Source organism: Macaca mulatta, chromosome 11 (assembly GCF_049350105.2).
Source record: "Macaca mulatta isolate MMU2019108-1 chromosome 11, T2T-MMU8v2.0, whole genome shotgun sequence".
Lineage (NCBI taxonomy): Eukaryota > Metazoa > Chordata > Mammalia > Primates > Cercopithecidae > Macaca > Macaca mulatta.
Window position 1 is genome coordinate 29,287,523 of NC_133416.1, and position 13,154 is coordinate 29,300,676.

Here is a 13,154-nt window from a genome sequence, read left to right on the forward strand (position 1 = left end):
ATTAATTACAAATAAATTTTCATTATCATAAAATAAAACTAACATTGCCACATTATCAAAAAAGGCAGAAAAAAGTTAATAAAAAAGAGGCTTACACTGGAAACCACTTAAAAACAGTTTCCAGTTTTTAACTGGAAACCACTTAAAAACACAATGATAGCAATAATGACTAAAAATACCACTTAACTACAAAAATTCATGGACTAAGGTAATACTCGCGATGTTTATATTAAATAATGCAAAATGAAAACTCAGATATATAGAATATATCTACATTTCTAAACATAAATTACTGATAGAGAATATTATGATGTGGATCCATTTAACAATCAACAGGATCATCTTTTCCTTTAAAATTGTTCAAACTTATTTAAAAGGTAAAACTAACGTTGGAAAATAAGATTTCTCCCTCTGAATGTGTAAAATTAATTTTTTATTGGAATATATTTTTGTTAAAGAGTGTATTGCTTCTCTAATAAGGAAAATATTTTTATAGAATAAAAATAATCACTAAAGTAATAAAAATTTTAGGAGCAATACAAACTATGTATGGTTTGTAATACTTTTTGATAAACATCAAGAGGCAGGCAGAATAGAAAACACTTTAAAATCTACAATTAGACCATAAAGAACCACCCTAGATGTCTTGCCATAGAGGTTTACTTTGAAAACTCAAAATATTTTCTTGGCAGAAAATATTGGTAATGGATCATTTTAATAATAACCCTTCTCAGTATTTATTATTATTAACCACAATGGTCTTTTCTTTCATTATTTCAACACTCACCTCTTTTTTAGAACGATCAGATACAAGGCTGTCTTCACCAACTGGGTAGGTATGGATCAAGACCAACTCACATTTTTGAATCTGCATGAGACTTAAAGAGAAATTTTTGACTTAAAATATAAGAATACATAGTATGTAATGAATTCAGGCAGGTGAACTATTAAAACCTTAACGTATTAAAACAGCATATTGCTACAATCAGATATTACTCTTAACCCAAAAGCTAAATATTAGATAGGCAGTATAAGCAATTGCTATACCAGTATGAACACTTAATGAGTATACAAATTTAATTTAAATGCAAAAAATAATAATTTGCTGTGTTTGAAGGATAAAATAAAGATAAAACTCTTATAATTAAGTATAATTTTCAATAGACAACTGCAACAGTAAAAATGAATAAATATTGTATTAATTTCCCTTATACTAATGTTTCTTAAGGATAAAATCAGGCAATACTAACCATTAGCTATAATTAGTTATTTCCAAGAATATAGGATTGGTAATGCTAAAAATTTCCCCCAACTTTTTATTTTGAAATTTCCAGACCTACAGGAAAGTTGAAAGAAAAGTACTATTAAATGAACAACCATATGTCCTTCACCTAGAGTCACTGTTAGCTATATTTGCTTTCTCTATATACTATAACTAAGTAGATACACACTTTTTAATTAAACTATTTGAGAGTAAGTTGCAGAGGGCTTGACGTGCAGTCCTAAACACTTCAGCATGCTTCTCCTAGTGAGAACAATCCTACTCATAACAATACTATGACTGCACCTAAGAAAATTAATAATCACTCTAAAAAAGTCCACATTGCAATATCCAAACATGTCTTTACTAGCTGTGACACAATCACAAATATACATATTGGTCTCTGCTCATGCTTCCTAGCACAGAGCTCCTGAAATCCTTGTAACTTCCTAAATGACAGGGGCGCTAGGAGCATCTTTTGCTCTAGCATTTGGTTTCTGACCCCAGTTCTTGACACATAGCTCTTAAGTTCCTTGGAATTTCCTGGGTGACAGGAACATCTTTTCTTCTACTGAAGCAACTTTAGTGGGATCCTGGACAGCTCCCCAATGGGGTCTGGACACCAGAAAGAACAAGCAATGATTAGAAGCTCAGCAGCATTCAGCCCCGCTCTGCTATCCTCCAGAGAGGGCAGAGAAGCTAGATAGTGAGTTAATAATCAATCACACCCAAACGAAGCCTCTATAAAAATCCCTACGTATGGGGCTCAGAGAGCTTCTAGGTTAGTAAACACATCCATGTGCTGGGAGGGTGGTACACCCTAACTCCACAGGGACAGAACCTGATGCACTTGGGATCCTTCCAACCTCACCCTCTTCATGTGGCTGTTCATCTGTTTCCTTTATAATAAATCAGAAAACTGAAATGTTTCCCTGAGTTCTATGAGCCCATCAGAACAAAGTATTGAATGTGAGGAGGGGATTGTGGAAACACCTAATTTGTAGCCAAGTCAGACGAAAGTGTGGGGAACCACTAGTCGAGATTTGTGTCTAAGTGGGGTACAGTCTTGTGGAACTGAGTCTGCAATAACTAATCTGTGGGGTCTGTATTAACTCCAAGGAGTGTCACAATTGAATTGTAGGACACACAGTTGGTATCCACAGAGTTGGAGAATTAATTGGTGTGGAAGAAAAACCCACACATTTGATCAAAAGTACTAGAGTGAGTATAGAGGAAAAAAAAAACTGTTTTCCTTTTCAGAAACAGAAAAAGTTTTTTGAAAAATCACACAATGAACTACTTGTTACGTTTAGATGTGGTACATAGTGAATAATGCCACTAACAACTTGCATATTTTACAATTTTTAAAAAATTAAAATGAAAATGTTATTTATTTTTTTTTGAGACATGGTCTTGCTCTGGAGTGTAGCTGCCCAGGCTGGAGTGTAGTGGCACAGTCTCGGTTCAATGCAACCTCTGCCTCCAAGGCTCAAGCAATTCTCCTGCCTCAGGGGCCTGAGTAGCTGGGACTACAGGCACATGCCACCAGGCCTGGCTAATTTTTGTATTTTTCGTAGTGTAGAGACAGGATTTTGCCATGTTGCCTAGGCTGGTCTTCAACTCCTGAGCTCAGGTTATCTACCTGCTTCAGCCCCCCAAAGAGCTGGAACAACAGGCATAAGCCACTACACCCAGCACATTTTAGAAATTTGAAACACAACTATGAGACTAAACCATCAAAACAAATACACATTATAAATTTATGTATCATTTTATCCTTTTGACCACCTTTCTTGTGGGAGAAAAGTAAAATATTAAAGTGAAAGAGAAAATGAAAAAAAAAGTTTCTGATCAAACATACGTTTTTTGACTAATTTGTTGAGTCAGTAGAGAATTCAGGGAAATGCTACCAGTCACTTTTAAGTTATTGGAAATAATTATAACATATATCTATCAATGTGAATATATTTATTTCATTTATGAATTATGAATTATACTTACTGATCTGAATTTGCAGCAAGCTTGTTATGTTCATGAATCGTTTCCTGGACACAATCTTCAAGCATTCGCACATGACTATCACTATGGCATAAAAAAGATGTAGCAAATTTAAAGGAATAAACAGTAAAAGTTCAAAACACTCTTCTGCTGTGTTATATTCTTCTATTACCATGTTATAGACATTAAAGTTACTTCAATAAGGACTATCTTTAGTGTGCTCAGTCATACCACTAAACAACTAGATGAAAATCCATTGAGGAAAAATGTTAAATTTATCTACACGATGGCAATCTAAACAGTTTTCAATGAGATGAGTCTTTATTTTAGAATGGAACACAGCCTCAATATTAAAAGGCAAAACAAAAAAATAAAAGGAAAAAAAATCAGAAAGGCCACTTGTAATATGCTTAAACGTAAACATGTGAACATGCTGTCTCTAGTTTTTTGAAAAACTACAATAGGATTTAAAAATTCCCACAGTGAAAGAATTGCTATAATCAACACCTCACCTTTTTGCATTAGTAATGCAGATTATTCGTCCTCTATTTCCAACACGTTCTGCATTCTCCATGAGTAGAGTACGAGCCTCATGTTGGTATTCGGTAATTTTGCAGAGAGTTTCCACTGCTGCAACAAGACCATGCAGAATACTGCAGCACTCTGGATCTGCCCGAGGATTAGGAGGCCCAACAGCAGCTAATGCCGCCATTAGCTAAGTAAAAGGGAAAACAATTATGTTGACAAGAGTATGTGCAATTCAGATAAAAATATCACAAGAAAGAAAACTACACACCAATGTATCTTATATATATGGACACGATCATTCTTAAAAAAACAGTACGAAAGCCAGCAACACACAAAGAAGAATTATACACCATGAACAAGTGGGATTTATTCTAGGAATGCAAAGTTTATTTAATATACAAATATCAATTATTACAATACATCATACATCAATAAAATAAAACTCACACGATCATCTCAATAAACACAGAAACAGCACTTGACAAGATCCAAGACCTTTTCATAATTAAAAAAATTAGGAACAGAAGGGAACTTCCTCAAGAAGACAAAGGACACCTATGAAAATCCCACTGCTAACATCATACTTAATGGTGAAAGATTGGATGAATTCTCCCTACACATCAGTAACAAAGAAGTTTATTCTCATCACTTCTATTCAACGCTGTACTGGAAGCTCTAGCCAGGGCGATAGGAAAGAAAAAGAAATAAAAGAAATCCATGCCAAGCTCAGTGGCTCATGCCTGTAATCCCAGTACTTTGGGAAGCCAAGGCAGGACAATTGCTTGAGGCCAAGAGTTCAAGACCAGGCTAGGCAACAAAGCAAGACACCATTTCTACAAAAAGAAAGAAAAAAAACCTAAAAAATCAGCTGGTGTGGTAGTGTACACCCATAGTCCTAGCTACTTAGAAAGCTGAGGCAGAAGGATTGCTTGAGTCCGGGAGGTCAGCCTCTGAACTCTGGCCTAATTGATGAAGAGAGATAAGAGAGAGAGAAAGACAGAAAGACAGAAAGGAAGGAAGAAAGGAAGGAAGGAAGGGGAGAGAGAGAAAGAAAGGGAAGAAAGGAAGGAAGAAAGAGAGAAAGGAAGGAAGAAGGAAAAAGGGAAGGAAGGAGAGGGAAGAGGAAGGAAGGAAGGGAGAGAGAGAGAGAGAGAGAGAGGATGAACAGAATCCAGATTGAAGAGAAAGAGGTAAACCTATTTCTATGTTGCAGAGAACATTATGCTGAATTTACAAAATCCCAAGATATCCACTAAAAAACTATTACAACTAATATACAAGTTTGGCAAACTTGTAGTATACAAGATTAATACACAAAAATCAATTGTATTTCTATATACTTATAATAAACAATCCGAAGACTAATTTTCTTTTAAATCCCACTTAAAACAGCATCAAAAATAAAATACTTAGAAATAAATTTAACAAGAACTATAAAACTTACACTCTGAAAACAACAAAACATTGTTGAAAGAAATTAAAAATCTAAAAAATGAAAAAACATACCAAGCTCATGGATTGGAAGAGTTAATATTGTTAAGATGGCCATATTATCCAAACTGACCTACAGTGTCAACATAATCCCCAACTTCTTTGTAGTAATTGATAAGGTGATTCTAAAATTCATATGGAATTGCAAGGGACCCAGACTGGCCAAAACAATCTTCAAAAAGAACAAGGTAAGAAGAGTCACACTTCCTATTTTAAAACTTACTACAAAACAATGGTAATCAAGATAGTGTGGTACTGGCACAGGATAGATACAGAGACATAGAAAGGTTAACATAGGGAAAAGGTGTGAAATGGATAACTAAAGCTAAACATTAAATATAGACAAGATGATACATAATTTATACAAAATGTAAATTCTTTTACATATTCTTGAACACCAGTGATTTGCTATACAGTTGCTTTCACAAGTGGAGTCTCCCCCTCCATTCAAAATTTAAAAGCAATGAATGGGATATCATGTATCTTCACCTTGGGAAAGCAGAAAAAAGTAATAATTCCTTTATGACCAGCATACCTGTCCATCAAAAGCACACTTTTACTGAACTGCAGAGGTACAGTAGGTACAAATCTGCGTAGATTTGTACTTATTTTTATTCATATACTGCTAGAAAGCCTTCACACTTCTTTCACAGTACCTCTTGAAAAAGGTAAAACATTTCTTTCACAGTATTTAAAAAAGACAGTACAGTGGAAATGTATGGAATTCTTAAAATTGTTTTTTCAGGTAATAGTATATTAAGAACATTCTGTAATGATATTAGTGCAAAGCCAAGTCAATCAAAGCCTACTGAGTGAATTTCCTCAAAAGAATGAAAAATTAGCTATGCTTACATGTATTATACTAATCACATTTTAAGACCAAACAGTATGATAAAACACATTTTCTTTAAAAGTGTTCCATTTAAAACTAACCTCGGAGAAAAATAAAATTACATTAAATTAAAAAAAAGAAAAAGAGGCCGGGCGTGGTGGCTCATACCTGTAATCCCAGCACTTTGGGAGGCCGAGGCGGGCAGATCACTTGAGGTCAGGAGATCGAGACCATCCTGGCTAACACGATGAAACCCCATCTCTACTAAAAACACAAAAAATTAGCCAGGCGTGGTGGCACACACCTGTAGTCCCAGCTACTTGGGAGACTGAGGCAGGAGAATCGCTTGAACCAGGGAGGCGGATGTTGCAGTAAGCCGGGATTGCACCACTGCACTCCAGCCTGGGCAACCGAGTGAGACTCCGTCTCAAAAAAACAAAAAGGAAAAGAAAAGGAAAACAAAAAATAGTAATAAAAAAAAAAACACCTCAGATGGGATTGTTACCACTGTATAGCACCCATTCACAAAAAAATTTTGACATTAAATAATTCAAATAATGTGTTCAATTATTTCACTAAAGCCTTGTTTCTCATGTTGTTCATATTCATTGTGAAGGACCTCATAGACTGAAGTCTTCTATCCAATTAAATAACAGCAAAGAACATAAGCTACTAGTAACTCAATATCTTTATACAATGTTAAAACATAAACCTAACTGGTTGAGCATGAGTTGGTTTCTGCTTCCTCCACTAAAATCGAAGTAAAAGATTTTACTTTTTAAAAAACATAAACCAGGGCTGGTCGTGGTGGCTCACACCTATAATCCTATCACTTTGGGAGGCCGAGGCGGGCGGATCACCTGAGGTCAGGAGTTCAAGACCAGCCTGGCCAACATGATGAAACCTCATCTCTACTAAAAATACAAAAATTAGCCAGGCGTGGTGGCAGGTGCCTGTAATTCCAGCTACTCAGGAGGCTGAGGCAGGAGAATTGTTCGAACCCAGGAGGCAGAGGTTGCAGTGAGCCTAGATCGCGCCACTGCACTCCAGCCTGGGCAACAAGAGCGAAACTCAGTCTCAAAACAAACAAACAAAAACAACACAGAAACCAAAAAAGAAAGCATAAACCCACAAGCATGAAGTGAGTGGAAGAGACAAGAACAAACAAGATAGACACCAACAAGAATGTATAAAAATGGATGAAGAAGCGGTGATGAACTTAATAGGACTGAATATGCAGAAATCTAAGTGCCCGTGGAAGGTAAAAGGCAAAATAATATACCCTGCAGAATCCAGGAGAAGTTCAAGAACTGGAGGCACCAATTACCAAACACAGCGGGGTAAGGCAAGATACTAAAAATGTCAATAGCTTGAAGTCAGTTTAAAGAACAACTTGACTCCCAGATCTTACTTACACCCTACCTGTGTAAGTGACTACCTCTCCCCTACCCGACAAGATACAGAATCACACTCCTTGGAAAAACTGAAACTGAAAGGTATCAAACATGGATACCAAAAGCACATGAGAGAGTAAAGGTAAGATACTAAATCACTACTGCACAATAGAACTTACTGTGATGATGGAAATGTTCTCTATCTGTGCTGTCCAATACAGTAGCCGCTATCCATGTGAGACTTACTGTGCATCTGAATATGGCTAATGCTACAGGGGAAATGGTATAACTTACCCTCTCCCCTGTCTCCCAGAGAGCTGACAACCAAGTTGTCATACAGATAAAAGAGTAGAAGAACAGTCCCAGAGAGACCATCTGTCAACTCCAATGTTTGGAGGTTCCCTAGTGCAAACCATTGGCTTAAACTACAATGAAGTATAGTCAGCAATACCTACTCCACAACGTGTAGATTTTCTAATCTGCCATTTAGTGCCTTGCTTTTAAATAAGACTGCCTACCTAAGTATCAGCAGGCATTTAAGAAAAGCCTCAACATGAAAAGAACTTGAGAACACAGAAGGAACAAAAGAAAACCTCAAATAAACTAATGTTAATACTTGCAGGTAAAATTACACCCGTAAAACAAGAAAAGGATATGCCAAAAATAGACATAATTAGAGTGTAAGTCAAAGTTCTTGGAAATTAAAAGTACAACCAAATAAAGAGTTCTATACAAGGGTTAAAAGCTTCAAAAAAGCAGAATGACTGACAATGAGATGATCAGTGAGAAAAAGAGTAAGGAATTTAATGCAGGAGGTCTAACATCCCAAGAATGGATATTCCAGAAAGACACAGAACACAGAGACAAGAACATTATCAAAGAACAATGCAGGGAAATTTCCCTGTACTAGAAAATACGAAGCCTAGCACTACGGATGAGAACAGATCAACACCAAGGCACATCACTGAGATTCTAACAGCTTTCAGAGGGAAATTATAAAGAAAAATGGTGTTAGGTTTCTCAGCATTGGAGGCTATAAAACATATAATTTTGTGGAGTATATAATGCCCTCAAAATTTTGAGGAAAAAGTTATTTCCAACACGGATTTTCTACACCCAAAGTATCAGCAAAGGGCAAGGTAAACTACAGGCATCCCAGAGGTTACGTTCTACCAAAACAAAAGATTACACAAAGAAAATGAGAGAGGCCGGGCGCGGTGGCTCAAGCCTGTAATCCCAGCACTCTGGGAGGCCAAGACGGGCGGATCACGAGGTCAGGAGATCGAGACCATCCTGGCTAACACGGTGAAACCCCGTCTCTACTAAAAAATACAAAAAAAAACTAGCCGGGCGAGGTGGCGGGCGCCTGTAGTCCCAGCTACTCGGGAAGCTGAGGCAGGAGAATGGCGTGAACCCGGGAGGCGGAGCTTGCAGTGAGCTGAGATCTGGCCACTGCACTCCAGCCTGGGCGGCAGAGCTAGACTCCGTCTCAAAAAAAAAAAAAAAAAAAAAAAAAAGAAAATGAGAGGAAAAAAATGGGATCTGAAAAATAGGGAGAGAAGGATGATAGCAGTGCAGTGGGCCTAGAAAGCAGCCAGTTCAAACTGGAGCAGAAGACTGTGCTCCAAGAAATTCCTCAGGGGACAAAACCAAACAGCTGAATTATCTAATACATTTATGATCACAATATTGGGCGGTTTTGTAGAAGCATGAGGAAAAGCAGCAATGGATATTATGAAAAGAAAGCACATGAAGGGGACAAAAAGGAGATACTAAATAATTCTAGGAATAAACAAAAAGCTATATAAGGAACTAACCATATATATTACTTGGCTTAACAGTGAATAATACTTTACGTAGATGTTATAATGCAAACATGAAACTTTGAAAACTGACATATTAATATTGAGAACACAAGGGAAGGGCGCAGGCATTGGACACATGAAGGTCAGGAGTTCAAGACCAGCCTGGCCAACATGGCTAAACCCTATTTCTACTAAAAACTACAAAAATTAGCTGGGCGTGGTGGCACGTGCCTGTAGTCTCAGCTACTCAGGAGGCTTAGGTAGGAGAATCTATTGAACCTGTGAGACAGAGGTTGCAGTGAGCTGAGATGGCGCGATGCACCCCAGTCTGGGTGAGAGCAAGACTCCGTCTCAAAATAAATAAATAAATAAATAAGTAGATGAACAAACAGAAAACTCAATAAACAGGAATAAAAACACGTTATTTAGAAATCTGCAAGTAAATACGACAACCGCTAAAACATGGAAGTTTGCTTGGGGGTGCTCGGGGTAGGGAATGACTAGAATGGAGATAGCTGTTTTCTTTTCATATAACTTGGCATTTTAACACTATATGCAAATCCTAGAGTGATTTAAAAAATTGGTCATTTTTAAAAAAGTATTACTACATTTAGATAATTTTTACAAATGGCCACATCTCAAAATCTAACCATACCTCCTGTAAATTTTGGTCTTCTTGAGTCCAAGAATTTAAAACATGTGCTCCAGAATCACTCACAATAAAATTCACCTAATAGATTCCAAAGAAACAATTAGTATTCAACTCCAATTTCACTCAATTACCAACATATTTTCAAGTAACATGCAATTTCTAACGCTGTTTCACTGATTCATTCATTCACTCATTTTATAGTCACAGAATGTGTAGTACATGCCAGGTGTTATTGCTGGCACTGAGTATATGGGAATACAGTGATGAATAAAAACGTTCTGTTACAATGTGGGGAAAGTCAGGGGAGGGGAGTCTACCAGGACAAAGGGCATTGCAGGAAGATTACAAACAAATAAATGAACAAGATAATTTCAGAGAGTGATAAACGTTATGAAAAATAAGTTAATTAGCTACTTTAGATTGGGTGATCAGAGAAGGACTCTCCATAGCAGTGGCAACTGAAGGCAATCCAAAACCAGCCACTGTAAATCAGGGAATATCTGGGTACAGCAAACAACAAATGCAAAGGCATCTGAGCACATACACTGGAAAGGGCGAAAGTCAGAGCAGGCAGTGGGAGAGGAGACAAACTCAGAGAAATAGGCAGGAGCTGTATCGTATAGGGCACTGAAAGCCAAAATAATGTATATGGACTTTACGCTAAGTTTTAAAGTAAAATGCAAATTTGAAAATTTAAAATTACCTGCTATCAGGTAAGATAATGACAAGGAATATTTTCGAAAACTTATCAAATGATGATTCTGACCCATGTTCCTTTTTGGGTAGAGGGTTAGAGTTCTCTCTTTACTCTGGACAACACGATCTAATCTATGATCTTTTTCCTTATATATCGATGAAATACTAGTTTTCCTTCCTCCCCCAAGAAGTCTGATAATTGGTCTTCTCTTCCAAGGCTTATCTGACAGGGACATATTTTACAAGCCACTTCACTTAGATGTATCTCTTTTAAAGCTTACATCAAGGAAGTGTTATATTGACATGGGAGGAAACTGAGGCTTGGAGAGATTAAGACATATGATCAAAGTCACACGGCTGGTAGCTAACCATGCCAAGGTCTGAACCAAAGCCTGTGCTCTACATCAGTTATATTCCCTCTCATTATATATTTTTATCGTACACAGAATGCACACAAATTTTAAGAAGGGCTTATATTTTAATTTGGAATATATCTGAATGTATAATATCAGACTATGTTCACCTTTACTCTACTGCCCTACCTTCCTCAGTCTAAGAATTGGCTAGGTCCCAGTCTAGGCTGCTTCAAGTAAGACAGAAAGCAAGTCTTCCACTTGTGGCTAACCAAATGACTTCCCCAAAATAAGACATTTAAGATACTGAATTCTAAGACTAAACTTTAATACCTGTAATTTCTATCAATCATCCATTTCTCTTCTTATTGATAAACCATTTCCACTCAGCGTTCTTAAAGAAGTATTTCTTTCTAATATGGCCAAACAATACAGCGGTTTAGTATATATTTGCTAAACTTGCAAGCAGCCAGCCAGCTTAGGTTCAAATTCTGGCTTTGCCTCTAAGTAACTATGTGACTCAGGACAAGTTTCTTCTCTTTACCTCAGTTTCTGGATCTACAACAGGGAAGCAACAAACAAGACTGACACTCAGCTGCTACATGCCAGCACAGTTTGACAACAGCTCTCAATGGTCAGTCTGTGTTCTATACTGGTTGTTACATACTTTGACCATTGCTTCAATAACTACAGTTCCTACCTAAGATGACTGTTATGAGAATTAAAGAAATTAATAAGCATGAAGCACTTTGAAATATGTCTGGTACATGTAAGTGCTCAATAATTGTTAGCTGTTATTATTACCGGCCCCAATTAAACATCCATTATATATTCATCCCAAAGGGCAGCGTTATGTACCACATTTTAAGTAATAAACACACAGTCATAATCTACAGCAAATTCATATAAAAAATTCATTTATGCAGTTAAGTACATCCCCAAAATCATGATTTTGTTTGTACTTCACACTCACCAGCTTTTTGAAAGGAAATATATCATACATTATTCTACAATATTCCATGGAAGATTCTACTGAGCAAGTCCACAATGATTTAGATATGGGGGCCAAAGGAATGATTCCTTGGGTTCTATTCTTCACCAGCATATCAAACTCGACATGCTGCCTGCATGATTCTGCCATATAAGGGCAGTGATCCACAACAAACACTGTTTTATGAGATTCAGAAAAAATCTTCATTTTGTTTTGACCTGTAAAGGGAAAAACATATTAGCCAAATATTTATACATAACATTTAGTATCTTAAATTTTTTCTTATTTTCTCAAGAAGATTCTTTTCCTCAAGAAGACTTGATAGGGAACATGAGTAATATGTTCAAAGAAATCTGTCCAACAAAGGACAGTTTAATGAGGTCATGACCAGAAAGCAACGGTATCAATACACCATATGAGGCTGTTACTCTACCAGGCACAGACAAAATTACTAGTGCATACATTTTTGGTTTTGCTTTTAAAATGAACTTAAAATTGTCAGAGGGAAACATTTTGACATTTAATTGTATTTGATTCCCTTACATATACGAAACATAGTAAGTGACAAATACTCTTGAAATACACCTTTATGGTCCTTGCTAATTGACGTTCGTCACATATAAACCCCAAGCCAGTATTTTTGGACTTCCCTCCTAGAAAAACGTTTGAAGATTTCTGGAAAAGGGGGACTGGGGGGTAGGGGTGCGGAATTAACAGGAAAGTGGAGTGACAGCAAAAGAAAAGGCCAAAACAAAGATAAACATCTCCTAAGATAACCGCACATTAGGTCTTCGCCTTAGGATGAGGACCCCAACTTCACACTCTCCCCTTAGCTTTTGAAACATCACAGTAATTTACAAGGTAGAGCAGAAAAACTTAGTTGTTACCATCACACTGGTGTGGAAGAGGAAATTTAAAACTTTTAAAACTTTTACTTATTAAAACAGAGCATATGGTACTCCCCTGCTTCGCTAACAAAATCTTATACTGAATAGACAATCCACATTCGAAAAGCACATGGCAAGCAAAGCCAAAGTGTTAATCAAAACGAACTGATTTCTTACGATCCAGCTATTTTCACCTCCTGCTTTCAAGACGCATCTCCCCTTCACGCAAAACTCTCTGAGAAACCTTCTAGACCCACTTTGCTGCA

General features: G+C 36.8%; 1 protein-coding gene across 8 annotated transcripts in view; it reads right to left on the reverse strand.

Moving 5' to 3' along the window:
• INTS13 (integrator complex subunit 13) overlaps nt 1-13,154 on the reverse strand; it is a 33,724-nt gene that overhangs the window by 19,766 nt on the left and 804 nt on the right. For all 8 annotated transcript variants that reach the window (XM_077953754.1, XM_077953753.1, XM_015151324.3 and 5 more), the window contains exons 2-6: nt 11,984-12,219; nt 9,965-10,039; nt 3,772-3,974; nt 3,263-3,343; nt 788-878 (exon numbers count right to left, since the gene is read on the reverse strand). In XM_077953754.1, the coding sequence (XP_077809880.1) occupies nt 788-878; nt 3,263-3,343; nt 3,772-3,974; nt 9,965-10,039; nt 11,984-12,219 (686 nt within the window). The remainder of the gene's footprint in view (nt 1-787; nt 879-3,262; nt 3,344-3,771; nt 3,975-9,964; nt 10,040-11,983; nt 12,220-13,154) is intronic.